At 38.4% G+C, this 21,109-nt stretch overlaps 1 protein-coding gene across 1 annotated transcript in view; it reads right to left on the reverse strand.

Moving 5' to 3' along the window:
* The window catches only part of MTPAP (mitochondrial poly(A) polymerase), a 27,889-nt gene extending 8,425 nt beyond the window's left edge, over positions 1 to 19,464 (reverse strand). The window contains exons 1-6 of the mRNA XM_068987468.1: positions 19,311 to 19,464; positions 14,712 to 14,884; positions 13,957 to 14,190; positions 12,099 to 12,323; positions 4,589 to 4,800; positions 1,775 to 2,001 (exon numbers count right to left, since the gene is read on the reverse strand). Of these exons, the coding sequence (XP_068843569.1) occupies positions 1,775 to 2,001; positions 4,589 to 4,800; positions 12,099 to 12,323; positions 13,957 to 14,190; positions 14,712 to 14,884; positions 19,311 to 19,464 (1,225 nt within the window). The remainder of the gene's footprint in view (positions 1 to 1,774; positions 2,002 to 4,588; positions 4,801 to 12,098; positions 12,324 to 13,956; positions 14,191 to 14,711; positions 14,885 to 19,310) is intronic.
* Between the last annotated feature and the right edge of the window lie 1,645 nt (positions 19,465 to 21,109).

The raw sequence follows: 21,109 nt of genomic DNA on the forward strand, positions 1-21,109 counted from the left end.
CTATTCTTTCTTCGCTTCTGAACTCCAAAATCCATGATACTTCCCCAAACAGTTTCCAGGAAAGTAGTCTTAAGCATCAGTGCACACAGCAGGACTGAACAGGAAGTGCTCTTTCCAGGCGGCTAACAGGTGAGCTCTACCCAGGTTTTCTGTTTGTTACTAGATTTAAGCATTGCCTGAGAACATCGCCTGTATAAACCACTGCACCAAAAACCACACCTGACACATAGTTTGCAGCCAACAGATCCAAAGTGAATGAATGACACCGAATGAGGAGATGAACACAGGCATGGACCTCAAAGGTGAGATACAGGCCCACTGCTCTACCTCCCTCTGAACTTCCTACTTTCCATAACCTACCACACGGAGATTTTTAAAGCTGACTTTCAAGCGGTACCAACACTTACAAGCGATTACTTCTAATCTGAATAAGAAAAGTGGCATGGAAGTGAACTTAACAGAATTTATAGAGAAGAAAAGGCATGTTCCAGGATGAAAAACAAATATCACAAAAAAAGGAGCTAAGAGGAAATGTTATGAACGTGTCATTGGCTGAAATGCGGGAATACATGAAGAGAAAGAGTGGGAGAAAAGGCTGGAAAAATGGCTACAGGTGAAAATTCTATATAATACAAAGCTAAGCCAACTGCTTGAGGTTTATTCCATAGGGAATAAAATCCTTTTAAAATCCCTTTAAAGAGGGTCACTTTAGGAGTGAACTTTATAAGAATTATCTGGCAGCAATATATGGGAGGGGCAGAAAATGGAGCGCATATACATTTTCTGAGTAAATCCCTGAATTATTTTCCTTTCATAATTTAAGACTGGAATACCTTAGTATCTCCCCCAGCAGCCTATCAAAATTTCAATTTATTTAAAACACAAATTAAATAGTATACTAATTCTAAAACCATTTACCTAAGATTGCCTATAAACTTTCAACCAAAAAAAAAAAAATTTAGGACCTTGAAACACCATGAAATGGTTTTTGGCATTTCTAAGAGAAATCTGGAAATAGCTTCAAACTTGGAAAGCCATTTGTAAGCTGGGCTCCAATCAGAAGCTGCATCTGGGATATATTTTTCTCCAAGGTCATTCCAAACTTGGTCAAGCCAGGAGAGGCTCCAACTGGCTCAGGAGATGGTAAACGATGTTGCCAACTGACACAGTAAGACAGAGCTCTTGAAAAATTTTAAAGGCCTCCGCTTCACAAATCATCAGCTCTCATGACCCCTGGTGGACATTAAGAAAATTAACAGCTTTTAGATTTTATTAATAGTCAGGACCATGAAATAGTCAGTCATGAAAATACATGACCCTTAAACAAACTGAGTGCCCAAGAACTGATGCTTTCAAACTGTGGTGCTAGAGAAGACTCTTGAGAGTCCCTTGGACAGCAAGGAGATTAATCCTAATGGAAGTCAACCCTGAATATTCATTGGAAGGACTGATGCTGAAGCTCCAATACTTTGGCCACTTGATGCAAAGAGCCGACTCATTGCAAAAGACTCTGATGCTGGGAAAGACTGAAGCCAGGAGGAGAAGGGGGTGACAGGATGAGATGGTTGGATGGCATCACCGACTCAATGGACATGAGTTTGAGCGAACTCCAGTACATAGTGAAGGATGGGGAGGCCTGGCATGCTGCAGTCCATGGGGTTGCAAAGAGTTACCTGACTGAGCAAGTGAACAATAAACAAACACACACACATGGCTTTGATAACACATGGTAATGCTATCCATTCAGAGAGAAAACAGATGCTTTGAGTCTCACCTGCAAGGGTTTTTAGGTAGTCTAGTGTTGGAAGAATAGGAGGTGACCTCCTCTGGAGAAAAAAGATGACCATCATGGTGAGGGAGAAATTTGTAATCCAAGCACCAGGAATACTACTTGTTAACGAATGTGCTCGAGCCCAGCATCGGACACTGAACACCAAGGCTCTAACCCGCGAGTCCAGGGCACCATACATGTAAAGCAGTTCAGAACTTTTCAACGCAATCCTTCGAAAGAGAAAAATAACAGAAATTTTCAACCCCCCAAATTATGATCCCAGAGTAGAACAAAACACAAACCTGGGCATATATCTAACTATCTTACTCTATCTAAACATATTCAGAACAACAAGAGCAGATCATCAAATGCATTATGTATTTGCAATATAACATTTAATATTAATGATAACCTTTCATTACCATTAAAACATTCTTCTAAATGCTGACAACCACAATGCAGTTATCACACTTAAAAATTTTAAATCAAAGTTCCTAAACATGTTGTAGTAAGTAAAATAATACCTAAGTGCTGTTTATTAACTATCAATAAAGACACAGGCAGGTCTGTAATTATAGGAGCTTCATACTTTAGTTGCACACATAGATTAACTAGTCCTTTTCTGTTTTGAGTCATCATTAATTCCTGTGTTTATTTGTTGCACCCACAGCTTTTCTAGTGTTTTAAGGGGCACTGAAGAGACATGCAGAGAAGATACAGACAGAATGAACAAAGTCAGAATCAGAATCTATTTGGGCTATAGGCATTCCAATCCAGTGGTTCTGCAGGTTAATTAAAACTGTGCTGCATGATTATTTCTGATCTTTGTATCAGACGAAGCTGGAAGGAAAATGAAGTCATATGTAGGATTTGCACTCACCACAGGAAGAAAAATATGACAAAGATTTCCTGATAACTGAATTTCAAAAACAATTTGATCTTGTTATGGATTGATTATAGGTGACCTAACCTTATACTTTATCACCCAAATCAGGACACTTCAGAATGGGAAAGGGAGATTATCTAGTCCTTCGACAGACAAGGGAAATATTATACTTATTTTACCAAGAAAGTATAAGTCTTTTAAAATTCAGCCAAAATTACTTAAGTGTACTATTTATAAAAAACACAACTCAGGAAGATAAATATGTATTAAGAAATCAGTCTTCAGAGCCTATTTTCTAAGTCTTCTAGTCATGTTATAATGCAAAGAGTTATAAGAAATATTTTTAAATTAAGTTCCTAATGATCAAGACATGTCTTGTAATTTCTCAAAGACCCAAGAGAGGGCACATGTTATTTCACAGTATCAACTCCAAACTGCCTACTAAGTACCATCATGGGTGGCACTTTCTGAGTTTAAGGAAAGGAGCGGAAATGGCAAATTAGAAATTCATGGTGATTAAATGTTTTAGCTATGTAAATGAAGCTAAATTAAGCTGAAAAATAAGTAGCACACAGTACAAGGTATCTGATATAAAGAAACATGCAAGTATAAAAAGTCTGATGCATATTAAATAATTTTAAAACTACAGCAACAAGACAATGAAAGTAACATTATTACCAAGATAAAAGTCATTTTATTCGACTTACATACTATAAAGAAAATATAGTAATGATAGAAAGTATAGTATGTATTTTTATTTATTTTTACTAAATGAGCCACTTGAGAGAAATTCAGAAGTATTTAGCACTGAATTGTTAGTGAACACTTGAGTTTATTCAAAACTGCTCCAGATTGGATTTTCTAAATCTATTTTTAGTTATGATTATTTAACTAACAGATAGTATAGGGAGACAAAACGCACGCAATGAGTTTGCTGCTGCCGCCAAGCCGCTTCAGTCGTGTCCGACTCTGTGCGACCCCACAGACGGCAGCCCACCAGGATCCCCCTCACTGGGATTCTCCAGGCAAGAACACTGGAGTGGGTTGCCATTTCCTTCTCCAATGCAATGAGTATACTAGAGTGTAAAGAAACAAACGCCTCAACTGAAGAGTTTTCTCTACTGAGAACCAAAAAAAAGTTATGAGCATAAAAGAACTCATCATTCTCATTACTCTCACTTTTTTTTAAGCAAACAGGTTGATAATAAAATGAAAACATGCTGAAGAAAACTATGCAGTCTTATTAGGCTGCTCAGTCCACCACTTGCTTGACACAAAGTTGACTATGCTAAACCGCTTAAGTCGTGTCCAACTCTGTGCGACCCCATAGACGGCAGCCCACCAGGCTCCCCGGTCCCTGGGATTCTCCAGGCAAGAACACTGGAGTGGGTTGCCATTTCCTTCTCCAATGCAAGAAAGTGAAAAGTGAAAGTGAAGTCACTGAGTCATGTCCAACTCTCAGTGACCCCATGGACTGCAGCCCACCAGGCTCCTCCATCCATGGGATTTTCCAGGCAAGAGTACTGGAGTGGGGTGCCATAAATTTGACTATATCTGGAGGCAATTCCAAGGACAAACTCAAGATGCCACTTTACTTTCTAAGTAAACTAGAAGGCTAGATACCCAGGAATTTTTGAGTTGTTATCAGGCTATATAAGTAGGAACAATGAAACACAGTTCTCAGAAGATGTTTGTTAGGTATGTTAACATTTTAACATAGTATCTTAACATTTTATTAAGAACACCAAAAAAAAAGAAAAACCCAATAGATATTATATAGTATAAGAGAAAGTACTTCCTACTTTTCAAGTTTTCACGTTTTAAAAAAATTACTAGTAAAGCATATCTGAGAGTCAAAAATCACTGTTTCTGCACAAGAAACACTATGCTAATCCTTTGTAACATTCATTTAAGACGGTAAGAGACCATACCTATTGTTAGCAGTCAGATCACACTGAAATCCGGAGGCCTGGTGTGAGAACCTGACAAGCGGGCAGCGGGCATTCAGGATCCTCTGGACTCCCACGCAGCCTGGGCCAAACTGGTCTAGGCACTCTCCTATCACAGACAGGATCTTCTGAGTTGCAACTCTTTCTGAAGGAACGTTTTTCACTTGAAATTCCATCAGAAAATTTCCTGAGGTCTAAATAAAAAAACAGTAGCAAATAGCTTTTTATAAAAAGGAACTTCTGAAACTTTTCTAAAAGGATGCTCTAAGTCATTTCTGGTCAAAACACACATACACAAAACAAAAAATTAATAACCATACAGACACAAAAAATTCTCCATGCAATCACAGCCAAAAGCAGACCCAAAATCCTCAACTGTCAAAATGAAAAGACAATTGACAGACTAGGAGAAAATATTTGCAAACAGTTTGACTGGACAAGGGCCAATATATACAAATGGCTCATACAACTCAGTGACAGAAACAAAAACCAAAGGAAAAAAAAAGACCCAATCAAAAAATGTGTATAAGACCTAAACAGACATTTCTCCAAAGACACACAGATGGCCAATAGTCATATGAAAAGATGCTCAACATCACTAATTACTAGAGAAACGTAAATCAAAGCTAAAATTAGGTGGGAGGGAGGTTCAAGAGGGAGGGGACATATGTATATCCATGGCTGATTCATGTTGATGTATGGCAGAAACCAACACAATATTGTAAAGCAATTATCCTTCAATTAAAAATAAATTAAAAACCAATTAAATATCACCTCACACCAGTCAGAACAGCCATCATTAAAAAGTCTACAAATAATAAATGCTGGAGAGGGTGAAGAGAAAAGGGAACCCTCCTACACTCTTCATGGAAATGCAAATTGGTGAAGCCACTATGGAAAACAGTATAGAGGTTCCTTTAAAAAACAAAAATAGAGCTACCATATGATCCAAAACTCCATCTCTTGAGCATTTATCTGGAGAAAAATCTGAAAAGAGATGCACCCCAATGCTCATGGCAGCACTGTTTACAACAGACGAGACACAGCAGCAACCTAAATGTCCACTGACAGATGGATAAAGATGATGTGATATATACTCACACACACACTGGAATACTACTCAGCCATAAAAAAGAATGAAATAGTGCTATTTACACAACGTCAATGGACCAAAGATTACCATGAAGTCAGAAGGAGAAAGACAAATATATGATACCACTTACATGTGGAATTTAAAATATGATACAAGTAAACTTATCTATAAAACAAAAACAGACTCATAGACATAGAAAACAAACTTATGGTTACCAAAGGGTATGGGGAAAGGGAAGGGATAAATTAGGAGTTTAGAATTAGCAGATACAAACTGTTATATACAAAATGAACAACAAGGTCCTACTGTATAGCACAGATAACTATATTAAATATCCTGTGATAACCATAATGGAAAAGAATATGCAAAAGAATAGACACAATATATGTATAATGGAATCACTTTGCTGTACACCAGAAATGAACATGACATTGTAAATCAACTTATACTTCAATAAAAACATTAAAAAAAAATCTTCAGTTGTCTTTTGATTCTCTAGAGTATAAAATACTAACTTGAAAGATCACTGGCTTTTTATAATTGACTTATGTAATACTACACGTAGAACCACAGACTCTGTGAACATATACATGCCCTTTCCAAGTCAGCCTTTCCATTTTCATAAGATCTGCAAACCCACAGTAGTTATAACAGGAAACACATGCATGAGAACAGCAGATCAACAGAAGGAAACAGACAATATAACTAGATGTAACTATAGGCATTTAATAGTTAATAAAATGAACTCTGCAAATTACTGCAGAAATGCTATTCAAAGAATGAGTCAAGTGGCCATCAAAAAAAGAAACTAGACTATTCCAAAACCAAAGTAAATTCACCACGGAGCAAAGACTTCAATAAAAAAGGTTTCAATCAATAAAATACCATAATACAATGGGAGAATGTTTATACAATCATAGAGTAAAGGATTCTCTAAGCATGACCCAAAATTCCAGAACACACAAAAGAACATGAATGAATAAAAATGAAAACCATCTTAAGGCCAAGCATATTTATTACTAGATAGAAGACAAATGAAGACAATAATACATGTCATATAAAGGAATAATGTCCCTAATTTATGAAGGTTTGCACAGAGCCCAATTCTACAAATGGTCAAAAACATTTGAATAAGAAATTAACAGAAGAAATAAAACTGAGCAAGAAACATAGTAAAAGATGTTCTTGTTTTCCAGAAACTAAGAGGAAATTAAAATAGCAATGAGGTTTTTTTGATTATCAGTCTGGCAAAAACAAAAAGGCTGACAGGACCAGCTTTGGAGGGTGAGGAGAAACACATCCATCCTGACAACAGGAGTGTAAACTGAGACATACTTTTGGGACAACTTCAATACTGAAATAGCAAAACTTTGAATATGTAAGATTTTGATGAGTTACTAAAATCCTAGGAAATCACCCCAAAGGAATGCTAATACAAATGAGCAGATTTACAAGCTGTTCACTCACTGCAGCACTATTTGTGTGGTAGATACCTTCTAAAAGCTCTATCTAGCTTAAAGCCCTCTACCCTCAACCCGCCCCTCTTTAAGAACTCATTCCTCCTGAAAGGATCAAGGCCCTGACAATGCATGTGGGCCAGACAGGGTTGCTGACGCAAGCACCGTGGAGGCTCCCCCTCACAGCCCAGTGTTTCCACCAGGAACTGCAACTGAGGGTCAGAGGCTACCAGGTGGCTGAAATAGAACTCAGAAACTTTGGAGTAGGCACATGCTACACCACCTGGATGAAAATGTAAAGAAAATCGAAGTGGGGAGGGGAAAGGAGAGTGAAGGGGATGAAGATATTAAACAAAGCAAAACCTGGAGAGAAACAGACCCTTTGTGGATTGTTGATCATTTATACTTGAGTTCTAGTCTTATCCTAGGACTCACCCACACTCCTGACTCCTGAGTTCTAGGATGCTTCCTCTACTTCTTCTGTTTGTTTAAGCTGCTCTGGGTTGGTTTCTGTTCTGCACAACCAAAGAATACTACCTACTACAGTTGGCAATAAAGCAGGAAAAAAGATACTGGTCCCTAACTAACAAAAAAGGACTGGTTATGAAATAAATTATGGTACACTGAAGCGACTTAGCAGCAGCAGCATGGTACATTCATTCAATAGAATATTCTGCAGCCATTTTTTAAAAGGATACAATAGATTGAAGCTAAGACATATATATAGATTTAGTTATAATCTTTTCCTAACTGTCCTTAACTCAGGCTGAAGAATAAAACAAGTCCGGAGAATTACAAACCAAAGTGGGGTACCGAGACACACAGAGCACCAAGAGGAAGGAGAGGTTCATGACAGCATACAGCAATCAAGGAAGCTGCTTTATGGAGGATGAATTTAAAAGTAGTCCTGCTTTTTGTTGTTGTTGTTGTTACTTTATTTTTAGTTTTTTAAAAATTAAAATTTAAAAATGCTCCTGTTCTTCATTATATTTCTAAGAAGTTTCTATTAGCAAAGCTATTATAATCTTAAATAAGCACATATTTCAGAATATAAATATATAACAACACTGCTTAAGTTAAACCTACATACAAAATTATGTCAAATTGCTTAGTGAGACTGGAGCACTGTCTTTTAAAATACTCTTTTTCTAAATAGCTCTCCAGTTCAGAAATCTAACGTCCAACTAAGTTTGCAACTCCTTCCTCTGCTTCCAACAGAAAAAAAAACTGTTTCTTACTGTCTACCAATCCTCTCAAACATTCTATGAACTGGTTCTACAGCACCAATCCAGTTTTACAGCTAGGAAAATCAAGGCATAGAGAAGGTAAATAACTTACCCATTGTCACACAGCTCTAAGTAGAAGAATGATTAATCTGCACTGTGGCTCCTGAGCCCAAGCTTTCACCATCACAACATATTGTTAGCCATGTTAATTATTTAATATAAAAATAGCCTAATGTAACTTAAGCGTCCCCACCAGGAATTTAATACAACTTCAAGTATTGAAAGCATGTTAGTCTTAGTAAGACTGATCCGTTTCACTGTGATGTGTTTTATATTCCTTGGCCAGTTTTGACTCTGTAATTATACACCGAGCAGATAGGCACTGTGTGGGATGAGCAAATGAACAAACGTGGTCCTTGTTCTGCCCACGCTTATGATACAATGAGAGACACAGATCAACCACTAACTAAATGTAGCCCAGGAGGAATCTGGAGACAGAAAGATGAGCAAGACGCTGCAAAAAAGGAGTGATTAATTTTGACTGGAGCAGAGGAAAAAAAATCAAGTGTGGTTTTAAGAAGATGGAATCAGAACTAGGCCTTGCAAGCTGCTTAGTAATGGCAGTCAGGAATGGAAGGAAACAGCACTCCTCACTGAAGAGACATAACAATTGTTTAGTTGTTATCCACATCATAAAAGTGCCTTGCTGCTGTTAGGTAATTAAGTGATGTGACTGAAAACCTGGTGTGTGAAGATACAGAATGACAAATTATCACTAAAATGAATTACGAAACAGATCATTTCAATTCTATGTTAAAAAGAACAGTTCTAAGTTTGTGGATGATCCAATCTGTGTTTTAAGGTAACTTCAACAGAACCTGAGGGCTAGAATACCAAGGCATGAGGCGAGGAATACGTGGAAAGCAAGATGTTGTTATAATCATTTAACTGACAATTTATAAGGGACAATTTATAAGGGACAATTTATAAGGGACCCTGTGACTGCAGCTTTGAGGATATAAATGAAGAGGCAGGCCTAAAAGATTAGCTTAGATTTCTTTGCTTAGGTGATAGCAAATATCAGGAAAGCTAAAATGCCACTAATTAACATGTGACACATAAATAAGAACTTTCATAAATACTTAAGAATATTAACAAGGAGATGAAGATAAACTTTTGTTTTCAAAATGTTAAGTTTGAAGTTTCAACTAGACAGTCACACAGAGAAGATTATTAGTTTGAAATACATAAGAAAGAAAAGTCATATAAACCTAAGATTGTACAAAAATGCAGAAGTTTTTCCAAATCAAAGTTGTAATTAAATTAAAGCCCCTCTTATATTGTTTGGGATGATACCGGACACACTGATTAACTTTACTCTGTCAGACATGCATGTTAATAAACCATAAATGGGATATCAAATCTCCAAACTGTAAATGGAAAGAAAGTAAGGGATGAAAGGGCAGAATAAAGAAAGAATTCAAAAGGAGGAAGAAAGGAAGGAAAACCAAAGGAAAGGCATAGAAAATAGGAAATAAAAAATTAAACCGTAGAAATAAAATCAAATTTTACCAGTAATAATAAATAAAAAGACTCAAAGATTGGAGTAAAAGCATAAAATTCAGTGATTTGCTATTTATACCCAAAATATAACAACATATGTTGCTGAGAGAAATATCAACAATCTCAGAAAGAGCCTCTTGATGAAGATAAAAGACTAAAAAAGCTGACTTAAAACTCAACATTTCAAAAACTAAGATCATGGCATCCTGTCCCATCACTTGATGGCAAATAGATGGGGGAAAAGTGGAAACAGTGATGGATTTTCTTTTCTCGAGCTCCAAAATCACTGCAGACTATGACTGCTGCTGCTGCTAAGTCACTTCAGTCGTGTCCGACTCTGTGTGACCCCATAGATGGCAGCCCACCAGGCTCCCCCGTCCCTGGGATTCTCCAGGCAAGAACACTGGAGTGGGTTGCCATTTCCTTCTCCAATGCATGAAAGTGAAAAGTGAAAGGGAAGTCGCTCAGTCGTGTCCGACTCTTAGCGACCCCATGGACTGCAGCCTACTAGGCTCCTCCGTCCATGAGATTTTCTAGGCAAGAGTACTGGAGTGGGGTGCCATCGCCTTCTCCGACTATGACTGCAGCAATGAAATTAAAACATGCTTGCTCCTTGGAAGGAAAGCTATGACAAACCTAGACAGCATATTAAAAGCAGAGACACCACTTTGCTGTCGAAGGTCCATCTAGTCAAAGCTATGGTTTTTCCAGTAGTCATATATGGATGTGAGAGTTGGACCATAAAGAAGACAGCACCAAAGAACTGATGCTTCTGAACTGTGGTGTTGGAAAAGACTCTTGAGAGTCCCTTGGACACCAAGATCATCAAATCAGTCAATCCTAAAGGAAATCAACTCTGAAAATTCATTAGAAGGACTGACGCCGAAGTTGAAGCTCCAATACTTTGGCCATCTGATGCGAAGAGCTTCAGTTCAGTTCAGTTCAGTCGCTCAGTTGTGTCTAACTCTTTGCGACTCCATGGACTGCAGCATGCCAGGTTTTCCTATCCACCACCAGCTCCCGAAGCCTACTCAAACTCACGTTCATCGAGTCAGTGATGCCATCCAATCATCTCATCCTCTGTCGTCCCCTTCTCCTCCCTCATTCAATCTTTCCCGGCATCAGGGTCTTTTCAGATGAGTCAGTTCCTCGCATCAGGTGGCTGAAGTATTGGAGCTTCAGCTTCAGCATCATTCCTTCCAATGAATATTCAGGACTGATTTCCTTTAGGATGGACTAGTTGGATCTCCTTGCAGTCCAAGGGACTCTCAAGAGTCTTCTCCAACAGCACAGTTCAAAAGCATCAATTCTTCAGCGCTCAGCTTTCTTTATAGTCCAACTCTCACATCCATACATGACTACTGGAAAAACCATAGCTTCTCACTGGAAAAGACCCTGATGCTGGGAAAGACTGAGAGCAGGAGGAGAAGGGGCAACAGAGGATGGACAGTTGGATGGCATCACTGACTCAATGGACTTGGGTGTGAGCAAGCTCCAGGAGAGAGTGAAGGACAGGGAAGCCTGGCACACTGCAGTCCATGGGGTCTCGAAGAGTCAGACATGACTTAGCAACTGAACAAAAATGTGAAAGCTGAAAATAGTGATACAGAAGAAGGTTTCTGAGACAGATAACAAGTGGCCATCTTAATAAACAAAAAAGAATTCAAAGAAAAGGCATTTACAGAGATGATGGACATAACAATGATAAATGAACAACCTGATAAAAAGGTATAATAATCATACACTTCTTTGAATACAATAAAAATCAGGAGAATTCTGAGAAACGAATGGAAGCAAATAACATGAGATGTAAAAAGTATTTCAGTAACTAGGTTATGCAGATAAAATGATTAGTTAATATACACATAATCTGAAAAACACAGTAAGTAACCTTGGTCTATCCCCAAAATTTCTCAACCCCCAAAAGGAACAAACATTTTATTACATGTTTAAGATAGTCACAAAAAATGACCACATATTAGACCAATGCAAAGAAGATTTTACAATTCCAAAGAAGCGGTATCAAACAGACTTTACTCTGTAACCACACTGCCTCTTAAGCTTAGAAATCAAGTTATAATTTTATTAAGTCCAAAGATTTCCTTTATTTCTTCTAATAATTTTAACTTTGTGATTTAAAGAAATGCAGTTACCTTTTGAGCAGTAAATTTTCCAATTTCATCTAGATCCAAAAACATGTCCAAATCACATCCTAGTTTCCCAAAACTATTCACTGAGGAGCCAAAGGGTCTGACTGCACAGTCCGGAAAGTACGCAGCTGCTACATCTTCAATGAGAGAGCAGGTGAGATATCGGAGCCTGGTGTTCTCCTCTGTGAGCTGGAATTCCCTCAAGAGAGTGTTCAGCTGATCATCTACCTAGCTGGCCAAAACAAAAGAACAAAATACAGAAAATGTTCAGGTCATGTTGCATAATGGTCATTTTATTTCAGATATTTGATGGCTTAGGAGATCGACTTTAAAAATACACAATCTTTTTACATTGAGCCTTATTACAAATGCCCTTTAAAAAGTACTGAGGAATGAGGAACGAGGAAGGATACCAGCAAAATAAAAGATGGCTAGAATTAAAACTATGACTGTTCTTAGGCACTGAGTATAAAGCATTGTTTCAGGAAAATGAAAACAGTAAAGTGCTCTAGTAGAGGAGGCAGAAATAACCACAAAGCTGGACATTTAAAGGAAGCTGCAGGGGAGAGGAGAGCCAATGTTAAAGGCAAGAAACACTAGAAAGCAGCAAAGTTTCAGGAATGAAGGCCCACGATCCCCCAGTTCCTTAGAACAACAGTCCTGTGTGTTCCCTAGGAGACTAGTGTTAAAATGATCATACCATGAAGGTGCACGCTGGAGCTTAAACATTCATATTTAAAAGAAAAACCACAGCCTTAAAGGCCCACAAAGTAGAAGACATATAAAAGGTTAGAAGTTTTAAAAATTAGAAAAATACCCCCAAATAGTATATTTTGATAAAACCATAAAGAGATTCTTGAAAAGAACTACCTAAATCTTTGACTAGTCTGTAAGAAAAACCAAAACTAATATAAACATCATGGCATCTGGTCCCATAGCTTCATGGCAAATAAAAGGGGGAACAATGGAAACAGTGACAGACTTTATTTTCTTGGGCTCCAAAATCACTGCAGATGGTGACTGCAGCCATGAAATTAAAAGACATTTTCTTCTTGGAAAAAAGGCTATGACCAACCTAGACAGCATATTAAAAAGCAGAGACATTATTTGGCCAACAAAGGTCTGTATAGTTACACCTACGGTTTTTCTAGTAGTCATGTACAGATATGAGAGTTGGACCATAAAGAAGGCTGAGCGCCGAAGAACTGATGCTTTTGAACTGTGGTGTTAGAGAAGACTCTTGAGAGTCCCTTGGACAATAAGAAGATCCAACCAGTCAATCCTAAAGGAAATCAGTCCTGAATATTCATTGGAAGGACTGAGGCTGAAGCTGAAGCGCACATGATGCGAAGAGTCAACTCATTGGAAAAGACCCTGATGCTGGGAAAGACTGAAGGCAAGAGGAGAAGGGGGTGACAGAGGATGAGATGGTGGTATCACCAACTCAATGGACATGAGTTTGAGCAAACTCTGGGAGATGGTCAAAGACAGGGAAACCTGGCATGCTACAGTCCATGGGGTCGCAAAGAGTCAGATACAACTGAGTGACTGACCAACAACTACAAACATTATTAGAGCAGAAAAAAAAGAGATAAAACCAGAAATAAGATAGTTTAGTTTACAAAAAGAATGTCATATACAATTATATGTCTGACAAGAGAGAAATAACTAGAATCCAAAGGCCCCAAACTTTGAAAGAATGTAATTACTTCTTATGATCACAAATGGTGCATCTTTTATTTTCACTAGGTTAGTATGCTCTGTAATTTGAATATTTAATAATATTTAATAAAAACTTAAAATGTACAAAACAAGTCAAATACACATATATCAAGTTGGGGAAGTATACCTAAAAACTTACACTTTCTGCACAACAAAGTAACTGATAAAGTTTCTTGCTTGAAGGAGAAGACTGGTTACTACATTGAATACTTGACAGTTCAGAAGTCTGGTTTACTGAATTTCTCAATTTTAAATTGAAATAACGTGACTTGAATGGAATTGCAGCCTCAGGGCCCAGGCTTGGAGTCCGGGTTATATTCTGCAACGAAGTTACACTTTCCTTCTGACAGAATTCTACAACAGCATAAAGACCCTAGATCAAAAACAAGAATAGAACACATTCCTAAATACTATTAATATTTTTAAACTAATAGTGTTTTAGTTCATATTTCAAAGCAATTATCACAACATGAAAAATGTTCATTATTAAAATCTACAATGGTATGCACACAAGCAATGGTTTTAAACCATTATAAGCAGGTCAATAAAAGGAACACTATAAAATGGTATGAGTTAAGTGAAGCTGAAAATAATGCTGACACAGAAAATTAAAAAGTTAAAAAAGACCTCCCACAGGCTCCAATGCCTAAGATAATGGAATGATTTAAAGTAGTCAAATTATTATTCAGCTATAATTCTGCTTATAATTCTGTAATACTCCTATAAGGACTTCTCATATTAAAAAAAAAAACCTCATTAAAGAAATTTAGATTAAAAAAAGCTGTAGGATATCAACAGAAAATATAACTTCACCATGTTGCAAAGGCAAGAGAGCAAAAAATAACTAAGAATATATATATGACTGTTAAGTCAGACTGTTTCTCAAATACTTACAAAACTTTCATAGAAGAAGTGGGTGTTAATAGGTCCATGCTGGGATAAGAACTTAAGAAACTTCTTCTCACTGATTTTGTTTGGGCATTGGATCAAGACAGTCCGCTGGGCCTGCTCTCGTCTCTCGTTTTGCACCTCAGAGAATCTCTTTTTTGGAGTCCTGTCTTCAGAGCCTATGAATGAGACAAAGACATTACCAACACGTAAAATTTAAAGCATCTCTTGATAAGGTATATAAAGACTGTACACTTGACTACAGTCAACTTTATCCTAACCTCATCTTATTTCTTCTCCTCCTTTATCAAGGTGAAGTTGTGCTCCTCTCAATCTTTCTATTACCATTCCCTTGTGATTACCATTAAGCTGTCCACTGTTTTGATTGACTATATTCAATGAATAGCGCTAAAAAGGGAGGGTTTCATAAAATTTTCAAAGCAAAACCAGAAAAGTAAAACCACTTTTATAAATACACACGTAAGAAGTCTATATAAGCTGTAACATTTCAAAGTCTAAAAGAAATACAAGCCTAAGTGCAATGAAAAAAAGGTGCCAAAGTCCCCTTTATAAAATAATCTTTTTAAGAAAGCCTTATTCTTTGACTTCTTGCTGTGTTCCCAGTCCGGGCTAAGCCCCATGGCCTGAGTATGAAGCGCCCAGCACCTTGGCCCCTTCTCACCCACGTTAACTTTCACTACCCCCTCCTCCTCCACACTGAGCACCTACAGTGCTCTTCACACGACACCATCACACACACTATGAACTTTCACAGCCTCTTCTCTCTGGCTGCAATGCCCACCTTCTCATTTTCTGTCTCACAAACTCCCATTCATCCTGCAAATTGCGCTCAGGTCTGTGGAGACTTCTGACTTTTCTTGGCAGAATTGCCTCCACTCTGTCATACCTCACTTCAACATCTCTGGAAGAATGTCAGTCACAGTGTTGTATTTACTTTAACAACACAGAGGAGAACCTGTCTTCCATCCTTGGGACAAGGATGACCTCAGTCTACTGACAGCCTTTCCACCTGGTCCCTATTTCCTTCTTTTTTTAATGGTCCAAGTTTTTCTATCCACTTTTCCAGTTGTAATTACCACCTCGATCTTCTTGCTGCTGATATTTACTGAGTCTACACTGATGTTCAACTGCTAATTGTAAAAGTAAAGTCCAACTGCAAAATTTCATAGACTAAATGTATAAATCCTCCTCCAGTTCTAATACCCAAGTATTAAGTGTGATACTTTTCCAGACATTTTCAAGGCATATATAAACATATCCATCTGTACCTCTCCAGAGATAAACATTTTTCACACAACTGAAATTACTGAAAATGTACTGTACATTCTGTTCTGTAATATGCTTTTAAATATTTAATACACTGTCATATCTTTTCATATCAGTAGATATATATTTACCTCATTTAAAAAATAATTGCATAAGTATTCTTGGATATTTATGGTAATTTAATTAATCCTCTATGATAAATATTTAGATGGTTTACCTTTATCACTATCACAAGCAACACTGCAGTATCATCAGTATACATTGTTTTTGTACTTTTATGCAAGTATTTGCCTGCAGTTGGACTACTGAGGAGGAACAGACACTGAATCTGAGAAGCAGATCGAGAAGTTTGTTGAATGATGGAGAAACATGCTTGAGAAGACAGGAGGTGAGGGGGGAAGGCAGAGTCTACAGGACTAACAGCTCTGGCCTTGAACAACGGAAGGTATGAATGATGTAGACAGAACAAAGTCATGAAAGAGGGGTCAGAAAGTTCAGGTAATGTAAGTTCATTACCTTGTAAAAAGGCTTGTCAAATGTACAGAGAACACAAAGTGGGAAGGAAAAAGTAGTAAGTGCTAATATTTTAAGACAGATTCAAATTTTCAGTGGTTGTGATAACAATCTGATAAGCAAAAACACAGAGAATATTGTCCTTCATTTAGAATCAAAAACAACATAAACACACAGGCACATAACGGGAGGTGGGGGTTGGGTGGGGAGGAGGGGAGGGATCAGCTAGCAGTAGATACATAAAAGAACAAAAGTGTGATCTGATGAAAGTTCAATATGAGCCAGGAGAATGTATTAACTTCTGGGGTGAGAACGGGGAGAAGATAGATATAAATATAAAATCCAAGTTCAAGGGGTACCGTCACTTTTTCACTATTCACTAGTCAGGTCACACGTAGAGTACACTGGTAGGGAAGCACTGCAAAGAAAGAGGGGATTTACAACCTGGAACAAAAACCAGCGAGAACCCAAGAGCTGCCCTTCCACTGGTGCAGCACTTCCCAGTTTTCACAAAAACACTCTTCTTCTGAATCTCATAATAACCTTTTGAGATAGACAGGGCAAGTATCATTAATGATGAAAAAACAAATCAAACATCTAACAAGCTGGGTAGCCTCCTAAAGAGCTCAGCTGCTCCTTGGTTGCCTGACACATGTCCCCTGTTCTGGTAACACACAACCCTGTCTGTGAGGTTGTAGGGGGTGGCTGTCAATAGCTATCTTCCCATACATGTGCCCATGCCCCACTAGGCGGGCCAGGACTCTCAAATGATTTGAAACAGCTCCTCTTGGTCCGGTAGGTGAGGGTGGCGGTGTAGGGTGGGGTGATGATCAAAAACTCTTTCTTAGATCTTTCAAATTCAGGCAAAAGATTATTCTCCCACTGGACAAAGTTGCAAGCTACTACTAGCGGCCATTCCTCCCCACCTCACCATTAACAAGCTGTAGAAGAAGAACCTGAGATAAGGAGGCCGCCACAAGAACAGCAGAGGAAATAACTCACTCTCATCACATCCATCCAGGTGACCTTAAAGCAGTCATGTCTCCTTCTGGAGTTTGGTTACATGGTTGGTGGATCCTCCCTTTAATTTGAGTTAGTTTCTGCCATCTGCACCCAGAGTCCTGAACAATACAAATTCTTGTTCTTAAATCAGGGTTCTTTCCATTTCTCACATGAAAGCTATGTCAAAACTAAGACCAACAGGGAAATGGCAAATTAATAGCTTTAGCTCATTATAAATATTTTCTAGCCATCCAAGCTTCATCAAAAATGAACTGACTGATTTATGAAACAGGGTGTTCCCTGTTATTAGAAAATGTTACTAGCAAGCTTTGGCAATGAGTTCTCGCACTGAGTGAATAACTCAACTGGGTATTTCTCAATTTTCTTCTAATTATAAAATTACATAGAATAATCATCTACTTCTCTTTAAAAATAGAAAAGCAATTCAAATGAGGATTTTGTTACTTGTTATGCTTCACAAGAATCTCTAAATATTTAGCCAGTTATATTATCCTAATGATACAAAATGAAACACATTTCCTAAGGAAAACAAAAAAGTTATACTAAATGAAGCATTGGAATCAGAAGGGTTTAGTCTTACCTTTGCTACTAAATAGCTGAATAAGCTTGAACCACTTACTCTCCACCTAGACTAACTTGTTTCTATATCTATAAAATGGACTAATAATAATTCCTTCCAAACTGAGTTCACATAGTTCTGTATCTCAAAGAGCATATGAAAATACTCTAAAATTAAGCCACTATAGTCATGTTAAATTATAATAGCTTCTTTGGCAGAAGTCTTACTCAAATTTTCAGTCACTTAAAGAGATTCTAACAGAACCAGTTTCTACTACACACAATCCAATCAGCATTTCAATGAACTGTCATATGAAGCAATATTTCCCACTCACTGTCAATGAGTCTCTCAAACAGTCTGATGAGGACAGCAACCCTATCATGTATTTTAGGGAAAAACACTTTCCTGGTTTAGCATGTTTTAGAGTTGTTCCCAGAAATAATTTCATATCTTAAAATTCCAGCTCCAAGAAATGGTGTTTAACAGCGGGACTCGAGGTATAAATTAACTCAGCTGCAAACCACTCAGCACCTTGGGCCTCCGTCTAAATCTCTAAAATGGAAACAATGATACATCTCCTGCCAGATTGCTCTAAGAATTGTAAACAGCGTATACGCATCTCTTAGGTTTCAAGAGGGGTAGCTGGACTTCTGAACACACCAACACATAAACTTAAAACTCCTGCCTGTTCCAGCCCCTGCAGATCTGCTATCAGGCTGATTTTGTTCAAAATGGTCAGAAGAATAAAGCAAAAGGCAGTAACTTCAGAGGCAGAGCCTCCACTGGAGGACCAGGGATCCCAGTTACTCATTCATCAAGGCTTCGCTCGGCCTCCATCAGCAACTTGTGAGCATCAAAATGTTACATTTGTGAGCTAGGAAGCTACCGAAAAAGGAACTGTGGAATCCCTACCACTACTGGCAACAATGTTTCGCCAAACTGTCAAACAGTGGCAAATTGTTCCTGGCCTGCAAACGAGCCTTGAACGACTTCATTGCTGGACACGGAGTCCCCGAAGGCAGAAATGTCACAAACCCCGCTACGACCACCAGCCACGGCGGCGGCTCTAGATTCCCCGAGCGCGGTCAGAAGAGGTCGGGACACCTCTCCGATGGCCAAAGGCTCCCCGGCCGCTTCCACAGGTCAAGCGCCCGCCCGCGACTCCAGACTCTTCCTCCTGCCCTGGCCCGAGGCGGATCGCGGCTACAGCCCCGGCACCACACCTGTCTCCGCACTCCCCGAGGACTGCTCTTCCCTCCTGAGGTCTGCGGCCACCGTTCCTGGGCAACTGAGAAGCCTGCGAAGAGGGCGCTGGACTTGGCTTCTCTGAACGCGCAGGGACAAACGGGTCAACAGCCCCACGCCGCAAGCCGCCATTGTCAAAGCGGCAGAAGCACGAAGGGGCGCCGGGCTTCCGCACATGCGCGCTGAGGCGAAAAGGATGGGAGGCCTAGAGGGTCAAACTAAGCAAAGGCCGTTTCCCTTAGATAATAAGATGCGGCTTGAATAGGATACCTGAGCTTTCTGACATGTTTTAAATATTTCCACTCTCCCACGGTTCTCTGAAGGAAGACCCTCAAGAGAACGAGCAGGCGACTTACTCTTTCACACTGAAAACAGAACCAGAGACGGGGGCATGAGGAAGGGGCGCTGACTTGGGAATCTTAAGAATATAATAAACTCAACACTTTTTCTTTACCAAACTCTAAGCCCTTGACGTGTGTTGACTTTTTAAATTCTTACAACAGCCCTGTGACGTAGGAACTCTTACTATGCCCATTTATTTATGGGGAAGTTAAGGCTTAGAGAAGTTAAGTAACATTCCTAAAGTTCTACAGCCAGACTGGGATAGAAATAGAAGTTAAACCTAGGTTTAATAGGGTTTCCCTTCCTCCCTCCCTCTCGCGCTCCCTCCCTGTCATTTTTTGGTAATATTTTTATTGCGATTTAATTCATATACTACAAAATACACCCCTTTAGGTTCATCATTCAGTGATTTTTAGTATATTCACGAAAATGGACACCAATCACCGTTATTTTTAGAAACACTTTCATTACCTCCAAAAGAAACCTTGTCCCCCTGTCAGCTACCACCCCTAACCACCACACTCCCCCCAGCACTAAATAACCACTTATTTACTCTGTGTGTCTATGGAATTGCCTTTCTGGACATTTCATATACATGGAATCATATGAGGGTTTTTTTTGTTTTTTTTTTTGTCACTAGCTTCTTTCACTGGATACAATCATTTCAAGGTTGAGCCATGTTGTAGCATCTATCCGCACCTTATTTCTTTCTGTGGCAGAATAATATTCCATTGTGTGACTATGCAGCAAGTGGTTATCCAGTCATCACTTCATGGGCCTTTGGGTTGTCTCCACCTTTTTGTTACTATAAATAATGCTGCTATGAATTTTCATGTACAAGTTTTTGTGTGAGCATATGTTTTCACTTCTCTTGGATACATACCTAGGAGTAGAATTGGTGGGTCATATGTTTAACTTTTTGAGGAACTGCAGGCTATTTTCCATAGCTGCTGAATCATATTCATTCTCACGACTAGTTTATGAGTGTTCCCGTTTCTCTACATTCTTGTCAATACTCCTTATCTGTTTTATTTATGTATTTATTCCATTCTATTTTTGTTCAATAGAATTCTAATTATAAAACGTTTTTAGACTAAGTATGTCCACACATTAATTTAGCCATTTAAAAATTAAATGTAGAATTCTTGAAGGATAGTGGATAGTGTTTTATTTTTTAAACTGTGTGGTGGGGCTACAGTTGTTCACTGGATCAGAATTCTTCTTACCATACACATGTTTATAAATGTTATTTTGTATCTACTCAATATTTAATACAAAGTTACATTGATGTCATTGAGTATTTTCTTGTAAATGACTGCTCTTTTGGAAAGTCCAGCACATGTACATTTTGGTCAATAAGTTGGTGATTCTGGTTAGCTGAGGTCAGTTCATTCAGGTTTCTCTATGTCTATCAATAATTTACCCCACATTGCTA

Source organism: Capricornis sumatraensis, chromosome 15 (genome assembly GCF_032405125.1).
Source record: "Capricornis sumatraensis isolate serow.1 chromosome 15, serow.2, whole genome shotgun sequence".
Classification (NCBI taxonomy): Eukaryota; Metazoa; Chordata; class Mammalia; order Artiodactyla; family Bovidae; genus Capricornis; species Capricornis sumatraensis.